General features: G+C 58.1%; 5 protein-coding genes across 5 annotated transcripts; 1 reads left to right on the plus strand and 4 right to left on the minus strand.

Moving 5' to 3' along the window:
• Positions 1-120: 120 nt before the first annotated feature.
• JDV02_005179 (uncharacterized protein) lies at positions 121-1,379 on the minus strand (the record flags this gene model as incomplete). Its single annotated transcript, XM_047986449.1, has 2 exons — positions 442-1,379; positions 121-224 (listed from the first exon to the last, which is right to left on the minus strand). The coding sequence occupies exons 1-2, from the start codon at positions 1,067-1,069 to the stop codon at positions 121-123; spliced, it is 732 nt and encodes a 243-aa protein (XP_047842431.1). The 5' UTR covers positions 1,070-1,379.
• Positions 1,380-2,106: 727 nt separating this feature from the next.
• Positions 2,107-4,845, minus strand: JDV02_005180 (uncharacterized protein). The gene has a single exon (XM_047986450.1). It carries the CDS (start codon positions 3,798-3,800, stop codon positions 2,433-2,435), a length of 1,368 nt encoding a protein of 455 aa, XP_047842432.1. The 5' UTR covers positions 3,801-4,845; the 3' UTR covers positions 2,107-2,432.
• A 1,204-nt stretch (positions 4,846-6,049) lies between these two features.
• On the plus strand, positions 6,050-6,416 carry JDV02_005181 (uncharacterized protein; the record flags this gene model as incomplete). Its single annotated transcript, XM_047986451.1, has 2 exons — positions 6,050-6,281; positions 6,331-6,416. 2 exons carry the CDS (start codon positions 6,050-6,052, stop codon positions 6,414-6,416), a joined length of 318 nt encoding a protein of 105 aa, XP_047842433.1.
• A 3,671-nt stretch (positions 6,417-10,087) lies between these two features.
• JDV02_005182 (uncharacterized protein) lies at positions 10,088-13,781 on the minus strand. Its single transcript, XM_047986452.1, has 6 exons — positions 13,194-13,781; positions 12,918-13,122; positions 12,825-12,856; positions 11,347-12,763; positions 11,076-11,275; positions 10,088-10,957 (listed from the first exon to the last, which is right to left on the minus strand). The coding sequence occupies exons 1-6, from the start codon at positions 13,656-13,658 to the stop codon at positions 10,799-10,801; spliced, it is 2,478 nt and encodes an 825-aa protein (XP_047842434.1). The 5' UTR covers positions 13,659-13,781; the 3' UTR covers positions 10,088-10,798.
• A 1-nt stretch (position 13,782) lies between these two features.
• Positions 13,783-14,885, minus strand: FCF1 (rRNA-processing protein fcf1). Its single transcript, XM_047986453.1, has 2 exons — positions 14,686-14,885; positions 13,783-14,592 (listed from the first exon to the last, which is right to left on the minus strand). The coding sequence occupies exons 1-2, from the start codon at positions 14,719-14,721 to the stop codon at positions 14,032-14,034; spliced, it is 597 nt and encodes a 198-aa protein (XP_047842435.1). The 5' UTR covers positions 14,722-14,885; the 3' UTR covers positions 13,783-14,031.
• Between the last annotated feature and the right edge of the window lie 63 nt (positions 14,886-14,948).

Below are 14,948 nucleotides of genomic sequence, written 5' to 3' on the forward strand. Positions count from 1 at the left end.
AATACCTTATTTTATTGAGGGTAGTGCTAGGGGCACAACTATATCTTACTACCGTTCTAAAGTCTACTCGCCTCTCCTGAGTCCTCGCGCGCTAATACAAGCCACCCCCCCCCTGCACGCCTATCGCATAGCCGTCGCGGCCGTCTTGCCAACACCAATGTTGCTGCCGAGGTTCACCTTCTCTTGATAGGCATCGGGCTGGTAGAGAAGGCTGTTCTTGGTCCCTGGTTCTTACATGTAGAACTCATATGTCGCATCACCACGTGCATATCTCTCCCCATTCGATAGAAACATCCACGTCGGCGGGAAGACACGTTCGGATTTCTGACTCGGCGTCGTCCCATGCCTTAGTACGACCGCAATCATAGTTCAGGGTGATCAAGATCGTAAGCGGATTAGACTCCCGAGGCAGCCTAAACCCTATACGTAGCATCGTCATACTGCTCAAGTAGTACCACAGTCCAAATCGTTGAAGTACTTCCTGAATAGTAGGCCTCCATGAGTCATACTCATCCAAGTACTCATAGGCAACACCAAAGTACCGAGGGAGATGCAATTCTTCTGAGGTGATCTCGACATGGATGAGAAACCCGTTGTTCTGAAGACCGCAAAACATGCTGACTTGGGCATGGTTGTTGACGAAGTCTCGGCATTGCATTGCTGCGTACTCCCAGGTTGTGAGATGGGGCAAAGGTCCTGGGCGGCGCTTGTTTGTTGACCATGGCGCCTTGATCATAACGGTCAAGAGTCGAGACTCTGGATGCTCCAAGTGCGCCCTCCACATCAGGTCCACGGTTCCATGTAATCCGTCATCCTTGTTCAAGATTCCATTCGGTACAAGAATGGTGTCGAGGAGCTGAGGCGCGATCTCCAGGTTAAAGGTGTTGTCGAGCGATTCGGAGAGTTCTCCGAGGCTATCCACGCTATGATAGGCCTCTGAACTGAGTGGCATGCGGTACGATGGCGGTGTGCAGACGCGATACTTTTCGGAGAAGATGCCAGGCTTGTCTGCAGAGTCGTCTGACTCGAAGGTATTTGCCACGATCCGGGGAAAGCGTCCAGATGTCATGATTTTTGATCTTGATCGACGACGCCCCTTGGTAGGGAAATGATGAGGCGAAACCAGCTGAGAAGAGAGTCCTTGGTCCTATGCCGAGAGGATGCTTGGAAGTGAGAAAACACAGCAAGGGCGGCGGCGTGCAAGCAGCTGAGAAACAGAGTTCCTTGATCGTGTGCCGAGGGATGGTGTTTGTCGAGGTGAAAACACAGAGAGTGTTTGTTGAGGTGAAAACGCAGAAAGGTGCTACGCAACCAGATCTCCTTGATTGTCCGAGAGAGGGTGTTTATTGAGGAGAGAACACAGGAGCTCTGCGAGAGGGCTAGAGATGTAGGAATTAAAGAAGAGGGAAGCAGCCCAGCTGAGCACGAGTTGCCTTGGTCCTATGCGCCGAGAAGATGTTTGATAGAAAAAGCAGGAGCGCGGAGGGCGAACGTGGAAGTTTTAAGAGGAATGGGCAGTCACGATGTGCAAATCTTTCCTCTCAACTAGCTAGGCAAACTATTATCTTGCTCACCGCTGGCTCAAAGCTTAAATAGCAAGTAGCGAGAAACTAATTGTATGACTCCCTTACATCTTAGCGATCCTATTCGCACGGGGCGAGGCATATCGAAGGTATATGGTCCCCATCCCGGCCAGCCAGCTGGCCGGCCAGAGTCAGACGGCAGGTGACGCCGGGCGTGCGGGGGACATCTCCCAGCCGCTCGCCAGCGTCTTGTCATTGAAGCTCTTTAAGCTTCAGTCTTGGCCCGAGGTGATAGTTACAGATAGTAATGCCCTGGGTACCTAGTAGGCTACAGGCACGCTCAAGTTCGTAGCCACAGTACGGCGCCGGATGTAATGCAGGGCGCCGCGCCGCCGGATGGAGAGACGCAAGGCAAAAGGCAACCTATAATCTTTAATCTTACCCTATAGTAATAGATATAGCTAGCCCGTTAATATAACTATTACCTCTCTTACTTAACTAAACTAACTACATTATTACCTTATAGTTCTTAAAGCTTCCTTTATAAATAAGCTATACTAATAGACTTAATAGTCGATATATACTAGCATAGATTATAAATCTTAATCGAGTATAGCAGGCTACGCGCTATGAGATTAGCTAGGGAATTTTATTTATAGGGAGGGTTATGCCCGTAGTAAAATATAGTTATGCCCCTAGCACTACCCTTTATTAAATGCAAGCTATTCCCTTCCTTTTTGGCCACCTTTTCCAGCCCCCTCAAACGCCAAGGCACCCGCTAAAGCCAAACATGGAGGTGGCACAAGCACTGACTGCACGAGCGCATGCCTCCGGCTGCCCTGTCGTGCTCATGTCAGGCTCTGACACATGCGACTTCACTGCAGCGGCCGACCAGTGCGGCCGTAACCCCTAGGCGAGCCATTGCTCCTCGTCTCGCTTCAAGCCTCTCATTACCAGGCCGTCGTCTTCGTCGTCGCTCTCCTCCTCGTCATCGTCGTTAATTCGTAGCTGCTCCACGTGCGCAGCAGTCGCCTGGATCTTGGCGTCGTGTTCGTCTTCATCAAACATCCATGTAAGGCCGTTGGCTTCTTCCTCGAGCGGGAACATCTCTCGCGCATATTCCTCGAGGCCACGAGGGCCTTCCCAGAGCTCCAAGGCCTCCGCGGGGCAGCTAGCCTCAAGCTTCGGGTCACCAAAGTAGGGCGGTTGCTTCTCCGGGTCGGCCTCGTCCGGCTTGAACAACTTCTCGAGGGCCACAAGCTGCTCTCGGTAGCCTGTCGGGATGCGAACCTTGAGCTCAATCGGTCCCCGCACATAATGAACAGGGCGCCCCACGCCGCGGGAGAACAGCTCGCAAGCCTCTCTTGGTGTCAGGTACTCGTAGGCGAGCGCGATGCGTTCGCCATTCCACTTGGAGACGCCGTCTTTAAAGATCTGCACAACAGCCGGCCCGACATCGTGTTCCGCATCCAGCCAGGGAAGCTTGACATCCTCGTGGAACGGTGCTTGCCAGATGAAGGAGCCGTCCTTCTGCACCTCCATGCAAAACAGCGGATACAACAGCGACGTAAAGTTATTGTTGTAGATGCCCGTGTAGACAAACGTGGCGGGCAAGCCCAGCTTTCGCACGTAATCCTCGACCTTGTGCTTCGCGGCCCAGAGCGGTAGTGACGGCCATTCCTTGTTGTAGGCCGCGTGGTCTGGCATCGACGAATAGACGTAGTGCTGAACGCCCGCCTTTTTGGCGGCATCTGCCAATGCCATTCCGATTTGAAGCTCGTCCCCGTAAAAGGTCGTGTTTACGAAGGCAAGCTGAGCCCCGCGGAAGAGGCTCGAAATGAGCTCGTGGTTGACGCCGACACCGGAAATGGGACCATTTTGCGTCACGTCCTTATTTGCCTCGGTAGGCTCGTGCCTCGTGTAGAGCTCGCCGACAAAGACGGTCACGTTGGGATTGGCCGACACTTCGGCCGCGACGACACCCTCGAGATTCCTCAGCTGGGCACGAACGCGGTAGCCAACAGCGGTGGCAACGCGGATGAGAGACGCCGCCTGCCTGCCGCTGGCGTTGATGATGGCAATCGTCTTGCTAGGGGAAGACATGAGCCTCTTGGGCGGGCGGAAAGTCAGGGAGTTGTTTCTTGAGCCAGCAAGAGGAGACGACTCGGAGTACGAAGATCGCGAGTGCTTGTGTTGTTTGCGATGGCCGTTCGCCTGGTCTTCGGCGATGTGAATGGGGATGCTCCCCGTCATGGAGGCGGCGATTTGAGCAGGCATGATTCAGTTTGTCGATGTGATCCGCAACTAGGGCGGGTCGCCGAGAGGACGGGGGGATGCAGGGGTATCTTGCGGATAAAGTAGAAGTCTTCCAACAGGCGAAGCCGCCGTGATTTGAGCACGACAGCCCGCCCGCGATTAGCAACGGCACGGTCAATGAATGCCTGTGAGGGCCTCCGGGAGATCAGAGGACGGCCGATGCCATTCAAGACGCTGGGACACGGCGAAGGGCCTGTACGTAAAACGGACACACGAGGGTGGGCCGACGACGAGGGGCAGGAGATGGCCTGTCGCGCAATGCAAGCACAGCACGACGCAAAATGCAGGGGTGTGAATAGCGGGGAGGTGGTGCTGGAGTGGCCCTTGTCTTATGTCGCGTCTGATGATCGTGGTTGGCGATTGTTGTACTCGGCTTGCCGGCCTGATAAGGTCGTCCAAAAGCGCCGGGGGCGCGGGTATTTGCGAAGACAAGGCGCAGGCGACCTTGATAAACTTGCCCTGCGCGCTAATGCGATGGCAGGAGAGCACTCGGACCGTCGCGTTCGCTTCGCAGCAAAGAGGTGAGACTCGCAGGAGGGCCGATCGTGCAGCCAAGTGTCGTGGGGCCTGCTTGGATCGCGTGTCTCGTGCTTCGAGTGCGGTGCTTCTATCGCAGGAACTGTATGCGCGCGACGCAAAAAGGCAGCGATCAAGTTTTCGAGGGCCGTGCAACGACACGAGGTGTGGTGGTGGGGTCCGGCAAGACACGGCGCGGAAGTCGGCGGGCAAGAGGACCCAGGCGATTCCGCCAAGTCGGGCTTTGCGATGGCGCGAGGCAGTGGCTCTGAGCGCCACTGCAGAGTACGGATGCGGTCGCGGAATGCGCAGGATGCTTCTTCCAAGGGTCGCAGGGAGACGGGGGAAACAAGCAAACAAAGTGTAGAAAAGGAGAGGAGGAAGGGGGGTAGGAGAAGGTGAGGCGGAAGAAGGTCGTGCAGGAGTTGGAGTTGGGGGATGCAAGATCGTGCGGCGCACCTGCCTTGATAGATGCCCGGGACCGGACCGGAGACAAAGCAGGCAGGGAACAGTGGAAGGTGCAACTCTGGGGCGGCGACTGAGCGGGCGTAACGACGGGAAAGACAACGAATACGTACATGCACGAGTACAGGTACTTGGGCGTGGGCGAGGGCGAGTACCAACACGCGAAGACGGGAGTCTCGAGGCACAACCTGGGATGGCAAAAGTACCTTGGACAACTGCGAACGCCTCGACGAGAGAACCAAGAGAAGCGCCACAGCGCCGTTGCGCATCTGTTGTGGGGGAGGGGACCGGCGTGAGCAGCCCTGGGACATGGACGGGGCACCACCTTCATGGACCAGGGCTAGCGGTACAAGGTACGAATACTACCTTGGTGCGGCGCGGCGAGTCGTGCCCGACGAGTGGACAAGATAAGGCCTTGGTCTTATCAATGATGTGAGTTGCCCCGCGAAAAGTCTGATCTGCTGAGGGAGGGCAGGCACTAAGGACGAGGAGGAGCAGAGCGGGACCTGAGGCGGCGTACTTGCAGACCTCCAGTCGCAGTACCTACTACAGTACCTAACAAGGTACGGATGGGCGGCCAACTTGCAGTGGAGATTCCATGATGGAGGTTACTTAATAGATGGATTGAAGCGGAAGCCCGAAGGGGAGCAGCCCGGCCACGAGGGGGCCTCCCCGGCTGCCCGTCCCCCAATGCCTTCCCTAAAAGGGCGCCCGTCTCTTTTCTAGGCCCGCAAGGCCTGTACCCGCTGTAGGTAGCATGTATAGGCGGGGCCCGCAGGGGATGGATGGCTCCTCCCGACCGACCGCCCGGCCGACGATTTTTCACGCGGGTGGGCGATTAGGTGGTGCGCTACGGACTACACACCTATGATTCCCATGCCGATGTGGACAATCTGAAAGGCAGGACCCACACGGCACAGCACTGAGCAACAGCTGGAACCTCAGTGGACGGCTCGGTGGGGGATCCGTTGATGCGATGGAGTGCAGCATCCCGCTCACACCCCTTCATCCCCCTCCCCCTCTTGGCCCTCCCCTCCCCATCCTCTGGTGAGCGAGCGAGAGGCAGGCAGGGCACAGCAGGCAGGCAGGCAGGCTGGCTGGCTGGGTCCTCCTGCTCTCCACCTCATATCATGACTCTCATCAGCGCCGGGCCTCACTCAACCCCCCCTGATTAGACTCCGCCTGCGTCCGCACAGCTTCCGCCTCGTCCAAGTTCAGCGTGCCAGCCAATGCGACCGAGGACTCGCCGCAGACGAACCCTGTCCATGGCATCAGTTCGCGCGCCAGGCCATGGCAGCCCTAACATGATACCACCGGAGCCAAGGCCTCGTGACCATCCACGGGCCACTGCACCGGAGATGTTGCAAGCTTGTTGGCTGTTTGTCGTGCGCAAACAAGCCCGCTCGAGGCGTCGTCGGCGGTCGGTGCGACAAAAGGACAGCGATGGACTCGAACTATTAGGTACTGTGCTGCTACTAACGTTACTGTACGATACCAACCACCTAAGCAGCCAAGCAAGGGCCGAGGCGGTGCGCAGCGCCGGTGCCGGAGCAGGAGGAAACCATTGCGGCGCTTGAGCATGTCTCTGATGCATGAGAGACATGCAGAAGCCTTGTGGTGGTTGAGAGCGCGACCCCTCCAAGGGCAGACGACGGAGCCAGTCCGCTCACAGCAAGACAAGAATGCTAGCAAGGCGAAGGAGCAAGTTCCGAGGGAAACGGGTTCTACCTTGGATGCCCCGGGAGGCTCCCCCCGGCAGCGCTCAGCGCCGCAAGTCCGGGGCTGGCCAATCGGGCCATTGACAGTCGACGGATGCATCGCCATCCATCTACTATCTGCGTTTTGTCGCGGGACGGGTACGGATGGGTTGCCATTGTGGGATTACGTACTTTGTAGCCACCGATGATGGGCGACGCATGCGCAAACATCGGGTTTCGCGAAGGACGTCATTACGCTACAATGATGATTCAGTCAGTACCTGCCTTCAGTGAGTGTCAGACCCCCCCCTTTTGAAAGAGGTCGACGCATTTCCGCGGACGCCGCACGCGTACGGAGTAGGTACAAAGTACAAGCCAGACAGCACAGCATTGCACAACACACCTCAGCAGCACAGCACCGACGACGAAGTACCAAGGTGGTAGGAATGCGGGCACCGTGGCGGGCCTTCCATCAGCCGTTATCTGGGCCGTGGCGGTTCACGGACTCGCTCCCGAGTCCTCCTGTCATGGCGTCGAGACGGCGGGGCGCGGGGGTCACTCGGCTCCTAGCCAAGGTAAGGTGAGGCGGCGCAAGGCAAGGCTTCGCAATGCCAAAACCACCAATTAGGCTCTCGGCAATCATGCATGCAGGCATGGGCGCTTGATTGCATTATTTATTATTACTGTGCTGTAGTTACGTAGTGTACTGTACTTGCAGGACGCTGCTGTATATGCCTATTCTACCAACGTACTGTGCCGCATTAGGGTGACTCGAAGCCGTCAACGACGACGACGACGACGACGACGACGACGATGACGACGACGCCCCGTCCTGTGTTTGGCCTTGCCCTTGGACGCAGAGCAGTATCAGGTAGTTACCAGGCACTGATGTGATGCTCGGCAAGGGCGAAGAGCCGTCCATGTGACCAAAGACGCTGAACGCTGAAGCGTCTCGGTGAGCCAACAATTGGCCGACGCCATCGTCCAAGGTCTGCCCCTGCATGCATACACGCACGCACGCATGCATGCACTGCATCGCAACTTACACGTCCGTCCGTCCACACGCACATGTACATACTCTGTACAGTCCAGTACAGTACGCCTTACGCGCGAATACAAAGACTGGAGCTCCGGTCTCGTACAGGTACCAAGTCACACAAGTACGTACCAACGTGCCTTGCCTTTGTTGAGAGACGCAGCTCGTCGACAGAACCGACGATGGCCGCCGCTCCGCCAGAGAAGCCCTCGATGCCTGCAACGTGCGTGCTGCCCATCCCATCCCATCCCATCATAGACCGGCGTGGGCACTGTATGTTCGTAGTTATTTGCCGCCGGCGGCGGCGTTGGGATTAGGTAAAACTTTGGCGGCCCTCTCCAGTCAGAAAATTCCGAGGCCATTTTATTTCTCATGGGCCTTACGAAACACCTTTGTCCAACTGATTCGCCCACTGGCCGCCGTTCACCCACGTTCCATCCTTCCCCCCCCTCCAAGCCCCTCCTCTCTCTCTTCCACCCCCCGGCGAAAGCACAAAAAGTCGGCAACCCATCCATCGTGGCGTCCCGACGAGGTCGGTCACCAGACTCGTTTACCCCATCCAAGCCAGATGGAAAATGGGGATGATGCTCTTCATCAATCAGCCTCAGGGCCTGCACGAGCGGGCCCGCATTGCCCGCATTTTTTTACAATCTTCCCCTTCTCCTCTTTCTTTTCCGCTTCTTTGCTAGTTAGCGGGCTGCTCCACGATGGGCCAAGACCGCCGCTTGGTCGACGATGAGTACTTTCGTGGTAGTACTACTACTATTGCTATGTACTGACTGTCCTGCACCTCACCGTACCGTACAAGACTTATGGACGAGGCCACGGTCGAGTTCCAGTTTTTAGTTCCAGTGTGTCTAGTCAGTGGAGCGAAGAAGCTAGTAATTGTGTCACGCGGAGAGCAGATATCTCATTCTTTTTATCAACCTGGCGGCGCGACCCACCGCACGCACCGCTGGACGATGCAGCTGCGCGGTAGCCCGAGCTCCCATCATCATCATCATCGTCGACGACCCCTTTTTGAGTCCTATGTTTTTGCCTGTCCCACAGGTCTGGTCTCGTGCGGAACGGGGTGCCGGGGCAGTGTTAAAAAGGAGGGGGGGGGGGTCTGACAAACCTGTCGTCGGATCCGACCGCCCGCTGCCTGGCCCAAGCTCCCGGTCTCCGCACCCATACGGAAGGAGGACGTCGGGCGTTGGCAGACTGGGGATGATCAGGCACTTGATACGTTTTTTGTGACTGTACGGATGCAGCAACGTAATTTGCGCAACGCTCGAGCTGAATTGCATCGTCCGCATCTGGCACCGGCGGTATCGACTACTAATACTGACCACGTCCCCGGTTGGCGAGTTGCGGCACGTAGGTCGGTCGCCCGGCGTCAATTGATTCAGTTACTGTATGTAAATCAGCCAAATCAGGCACACCACAGGGTATGCTTCGTGCATGCTCTCCCGGCGTGACCGGGATCTGGGGACGCCCGGGTCATCGACAACGTCCGCGGCTGCTCATTGACTGCGGTGTCTCAGGCAAGTCGCAGCAGGCAGCGCGTCCGCCGCCCTACCGAGTCGTAGCATACGTAGTGTGTTTCTCCTTGGCGGAGCTCAACAACCGGTTATCACTACTATGAGTAGTTATCGTCTTATCAAAGACGGCCATGGCGTCATACACGCTGCTCCGTACGCGGTTCGCTGCTTGTGTCACAATCGCTCGTCGCGGTTGCGAATTGGACCCCTCGTTTTGCCTCCCCTCCCCTCCTCTCCTCTCCTCTCCTCTCCTCCTCTCTCCTTCCCTGCAACCGACCAGCCGCAAGACCCTAGAGCCCAGGGGACAGGGCAGGGCAGGGCAGGACAGGACAGGACAGGACAGGACAGGTGACAAGGGCACGCACGGCACGCTAGGCCTGCGTGGAGCCAATTTTAGATTTTGCGGGGGAGGCAGCAGATGTGTGCAGGTGCAGACAGTCCCTATGCCTAATTCAACTAGGAGAGAGGGGGAGATGAGAGTGTGTGCGGATGCGGAATGCAAAAGCAGGTATGTATGTGCGTACTTGGCTGGTGCTGACATGCAAAGTGCCAGCGAGCAGAGTCAGAGCAGAGAGCATCCGAGCGTGCATGTAGAGTGAATGCTTATCAGGAACGGTCCTCGAGCTTGGGCCGCCCCCTTACTACCAACTTAAGTTACTACTAACCGTACTCTACCAAGTTACTAACGTTACTCTTCGCACTATGTACTAACGTACTCCTCGGAGCTCCTCCCCCCATCCTCCCTCTCTCCCTCCCCCGCGCCCCCTATACGCTCTGGCACCTGCCTCGCACGGACAGGCGCGCGACAGGCAGACAGAAAGAAGGAAAGACAGAAAGAGACTGGGCCGGGGGCCGGGGTGGTGGGAATGGAATTTGGCACGGGCCGCAGAGGCGCAGGACAGCGCAGCCAGCTGACTTGCCGTCGGGCCAAAGGAGGATGCGACGTGAGCCGCGATAGTACGCTGTATCTTGCTATGGATTTCGTACTACTGTACAGCATACATATGGGTGCAGAAGTTCACACAAAGACAGCGGCTATCGTGCGCCCGCTCGGGACTCTACCATCCTCCTCCTCTTCTCCGGCTTATCTCGTCACACTGGTACCAGGTACAGAGTAGGTAATAATGTTGTTGGCTCTCCGCTGATCCCCATGGAGGGCTGCTACGTGCGTAGCTAGATCCAGGTTTTCCCGGGCCATGCTCTCGGCAAGTACGTACGCATGTATTTGCATGTGTCGAACAGCGCAGGTGCTGCGCCGTACGTATGTGCGTATGTAGTACGTGTGTACGTGCTTGACTGACTGATCGGATCGTGCCGCATTGCGCAGTATCAGGCAGGGGCACGACACACTCATCCCCTAATAAACTAGACACCACGGCTTTCCCGTACGCCGCGCCCGGAGCCGAGCCGACGGCACCACGGTCGACCGTGCTCCCTCCCCTCGCTCGTCGCGGGCCTCATCAGAAACAGAAAGACGACGAGTCTCGAAACAGCCAGTCAAAGCTTTGTCGTTTTTTTTTACCCCTTTCGTTCCCGTTGCGTTGACACGTTCAGTGTTGGACAAAAAACAGCCGCTGTGTTCCTCTTCCAAACGAAGGCCCAGCACTCCACGTCCCCTCCACACGGGAGCGGGCAGGGTATATGCGTACGACTGTATACTGTACGCACGTACAGTACTAGACGGTGATAACTTAGTTTGTGCACACACACACGCACACAGATTCAGGGTCGGTGCCCATCCCCGGATTGCTGATTCCAGTCCGCTGGCCCCATCATATCGAGATCGTCCAATGGCAGTCTCTCCATCCACGTCTGGCCGGACCCGGACTCTGCTGTCGCGCCCGCCGTGTGGCTATGTGCCAAGGAGATGTCAAGGTAACGCTTATGGGGAAAGCCGATTAGCGCGCACTGACGAGAGAACGCCACCCCCTTCCTGCCCTCGTAAGAGAAAGAAGGAGGGGGCAGAGATATACACAACGCCGGGGCGTTTTCCACGTACCCAGTCCATGGTATCGGCCGACATCCACGGCACGTCAAACTCAAACTCAAACTCGGGGCTGCGTGGGAACTCGCCCGGCACGGGGTCCGCGCCGGCCATGGCTTCGCTGTTGATGCTCGATGTGACCTGCGCTGCTTGTTGGTCGAGCGACGGAAAGGCCGAAAGCCTAGATCCCTCCGAGTCGGCTCCTGAAGCAGACTCTGTGCGATGCTTTTGGTCAGCACACGATATCAATTAGTCGTAGACAGGCCAGTCATCGGGCCTACAGTACCTAAACTTGACAGAGGTTCCGAGCCGCTGATGGAGTGCTTTGACGGGTAGTACTTGGCACGGGCGAGGTTCCAGTGGACCGGTTCGGCAGAGCCCGGCACTCCCACTGGCGCATGCGCCGCGTCGACAAAGCTGGCGTGCTGCCGGCCGACCGGAGGAGCGCCCAGCCTGGCCAAGATCGTGGCCAGTGTGTCGGCCGTTTTGCGGAGCTCCTCTCTCTCCGTGGCAACGTCCGACCAGATGGCATGAGAACGCTGCAGGACGTATTTCAGATGGTCCTTTGTTGGCAGCGGCTGGTCGTCCTTGACCCAGTGAGTCTTGTTGTTCTTGGCGGCCCCCTCGCCGCCGTCGCCACTGTCGCCGTAGCCGTCGTGCTTGATGACCATGTACACGATGACGGCGGCCAGCAAAAAGTCGTGAATGGCGAGCGACGAGACGAACCAGCCGTTCTGGCTCAGGACGTTTCCCGGCTTGCACGACGTCCAGATGACGTGCTGGTAACGGAGCAGGCTGAGGGCGGCGTCGAAGCACTGCTGTCGCGAGTAGTCGTGCTCGGGGCGGAGGTGCGGCTCGGCGATGAAGCGCCTATGCAGCACGCATCGGCACTTGTTGTAGACGGCGGCGAGGCCGAACCGCTGGATGATGAGGTGCGGGGAGTCGCCGACGCACTCTTCCAGCGGCTTCACCCTCATGAACGGCGGCAGCTCTCCCCACGTCTTCTGCAGGAGGCCGTCGACCCTCATGACCTCGGCGTAGGTTGGCGGCGCGAGCGCGTGCGCCAGCCGCGCGATCTGACCAAACACCCTGAGGATCTTGCTCTTGTGAATTGGGTACGTCATGAGCGTGTGGTCCGTATCCGGCCTCCCCGGGGGCAGGGCGGCCGAGTCCTCGTCGAAATCGTCGTCCTGTAGGTTCTGCGGCAGCGCCGTGTCCGTCTCGACGCCCTGGAGCATGCTCGGCAGACCCATGTGGAAGGCGACGAGCAGCTCGATCTGCGTGGCCAGGTTCCACATCCTGCGCCGCATCTCCCCCTCAAACGGCGACAGGTCGGCGGCCAGCAGCCTGCTCGGGTCCCGGTGCAGCCCCATCTTGAACATGAGGCGGAGGCTCGCGCCGCTGAGCACGTAACAGCTCATCTGCGCCGCGCGGTTGAACATGAAGTGCGACTCGACGTAGAGAACAAACGCCGTCAGCGTCTCGAAGCTGGGCTGCTGCGCGTACCGGCCCCAAACGAGCGCCCATCCCGCGCAGGACCGGTAATGCTTGATGCGGCCCTGCACGGGCAACGGGGAGGAGTCGGCCGAGAGCTCGTGGGGGGCGGCATGGCTGTTGAAGAAGACGCCGAGGGCGAGGACCATGAACAGCAGGGCGATCCAAGGGAGCGAGGCGGAGTCTGGGTTTTGCCAGAAGCGGGCGTACTGCGCAACGTGTCAGCGACGAGGTTTTCGAGATGTACTGAAGCATTGTGAGGTGTCTTACAGCTCGGGTAAAAGTAGGTCGGTGGACGACATCTGGTCCCCGAGTCATTTCAGCTTACAAGTCTGACAAGACGGCTCCCCTTGGCGAACTCACGTTGTGACGGGCTCATGGCAGAAAAGTAGCGCGTGATGAGGCGGTCCGCGACGTGCCGTTCAGGAAGCTGAGCAAGCAACTCATTTCGGTCTTTGGGACCTCCAGCGGACCAAAGGAGCATCTCTGGAGCATCGAGCTCATCGGTTGGGGAGTTCTCATCGTCTTCCTCGGCTTCGTCCTGAAAGTATGTCTTCAAGTCCTTGATCTGCGTGCTCACATCAGCATATCAGGAGGGTTCGGCCTTACAATGAGGACACCCGTCGAGAGAAAACCCACATCTTCCAGCATGGCCATGCAGTGCGTGGCGCCCACGTACGTCGTCGTCCCCCTTGCCCCGTGAACCACGTTTCCCTTGACGGCCGGCGTGTTCGTGTCTCCGCCTGCCTCGGCTGCTCCCGGCCTGGCCTCGCCGCCGCCCTCATCCAGCATGGTGCGCACCATGCCCTCGAGGCGCTGCAGCCGCGCCGACATGCCCCGCCGCGGCGGCCGCTTCTTCACCGGCTGGGGCGCGTAGACGCACAGGTCCGGGCGGCTCTTCTTGGCGCACTGGCTGCATGGCTGGAGGCGATCGCACTTGAGCTTGGAGGCGCGGCAGGGGCCGCAGGACAGGAGCACGCGAGTGCGCTTGACGGGTTGTGTTTGCGCTTGAGGATGATGAAGGTGAGGCTCAAGCCGCGGCAGTGGTGGTTGATGAGGCGGCTTATCTGGGGCGGGGCTGTCGTTTGGGCTGGACTTGCTCATTTGTAGGTTGGCCTATTGGGCGGCCCTTCCGCGCGTGATTTGATGTCGGCTTCGTTGGTGTTGATGTAGCACTTGTTGGGCGGGTTTATCGTCGATGCTTGGTTTGCCCGGATTCATAACAACTCGCAAAAATTAGATTCAAGACAAGCAGTGGACGTTCCTATTGTAGCTTGCCTACTTACGCTTATGTGTCGTGGCTTCAGCCGCCCGCCGCACCTTGCTCCATCGAGGCCAGTGAGCATCGGTGATAGGCGCTAAGCTCCAGTGCCATGGCGAAGCATAAGCAGCACACCCACCCTTCACAAAGCCGCAGCACCATACCCATCGATGCCGTCACAAAAAATGAGTCGCTGATTTCTATCAATACAGAATTCTATGAGTCCGGGGCCCCCGGCAACCGCTCAATCACGTATTTCCCTCGCGCGACGCTCATGAGCGGCACGCCGGGGATCTTGCGTAACCGCTGCTTGAGCGCCTTGTCGTTGGTCCCCACGATGTATATCCTGTTCTTGCTGACGCGGTCCACGAGACAGTCGTCGGCGTAGACGCCCTTGTGGTCGCACTGAAGCCGCTGCCACCGCTCGTCCCTGGCCACCCGCAGCGCGAGGCGGTACTTTGGCCCCAGCTTCTCCAACTCGGCCATGACGCACGATGTGATGATGGGGTTGCACTTGGCGTACAGGCAGTCCATCATGGACTCGAGCAGCGACAGCTTACGCTGCACCGTGTGCGAGAGGAAATTCGTGTCGACGAGGACGTTGTACGGCGGCACGAGCGCCGTGTTGTGCTGGAAGAACATGTTGCTCGGCATCTGCGGCGCATCACGCACGAGCTCGCCGTCTGCCATCTTCTTGGCCTTGTTCTTGGCCTCGAGCTCCGCCTTCTCCTTGTTCGCCTTTAGTCGGGCATCGCGCTGGCCGATTAACCGCTTCACCTGCCTAATGGTTAGCCGCCGCCGCCGCCTTCGCCCTCGCCGTCTTCGAAGACGAGCCCTGCGAGTCCGTCACAGGCTTATCGATAAGCTTACCTGTCCGAATTTTCTCGTCTTCTTCGCCACACCCATGACGCCGGTGCGTGGGAACGCCTTCTGCTCGCTTCTAGAAAATGGAGTTTATCGGTAGAGAGGCGAGATCGTACGACGCGCTCGTCGTGTGTTGCGATAAGTCGATAGAAATTTGGCTGATGATGGTTGACGGTCCATTGCCTCGCTGCGCGGGCAGAAAAAAGTTGGCGCCAGTGACATTTCTGCCACCCACCACCACCCAAGGCGGTGGCGGACATGTGCACGGA

This window comes from Purpureocillium takamizusanense, chromosome 4 (assembly GCF_022605165.1).
Source record: "Purpureocillium takamizusanense chromosome 4, complete sequence".
Classification (NCBI taxonomy): Eukaryota; Fungi; Ascomycota; class Sordariomycetes; order Hypocreales; family Ophiocordycipitaceae; genus Purpureocillium; species Purpureocillium takamizusanense.

What these genes read in the sequence shown, in the direction of transcription:
- JDV02_005182 (XM_047986452.1), bottom strand. Translation starts at nt 13,658, where the DNA reads ATGAGCAAGTCCAGCCCAAACGACAGCCCCGCCCCAGATAAGCCGCCT. An exon ending in GCATGGCCATGCTGGAAGAT is followed by an intron (nt 13,123 to 13,193) that starts GTGGGTTTTCTC and finishes GTGAGCACGCAG; the next exon opens with ATCAAGGACTTGAAGACATA. An exon ending in TGCCATGAGCCCGTCACAAC is followed by an intron (nt 12,857 to 12,917) that starts GTGAGTTCGCCA and finishes CTCGGGGACCAG; the next exon opens with ATGTCGTCCACCGACCTACT.
- JDV02_005180 (XM_047986450.1), bottom strand. Translation starts at nt 3,800, where the DNA reads ATGCCTGCTCAAATCGCCGCCTCCATGACGGGGAGCATCCCCATTCAC.
- FCF1 (XM_047986453.1), bottom strand. Translation starts at nt 14,721, where the DNA reads ATGGGTGTGGCGAAGAAGACGAGAAAATTCGGACAG. An exon ending in AGACGAGAAAATTCGGACAG is followed by an intron (nt 14,593 to 14,685) that starts GTAAGCTTATCG and finishes ACCATTAGGCAG; the next exon opens with GTGAAGCGGTTAATCGGCCA.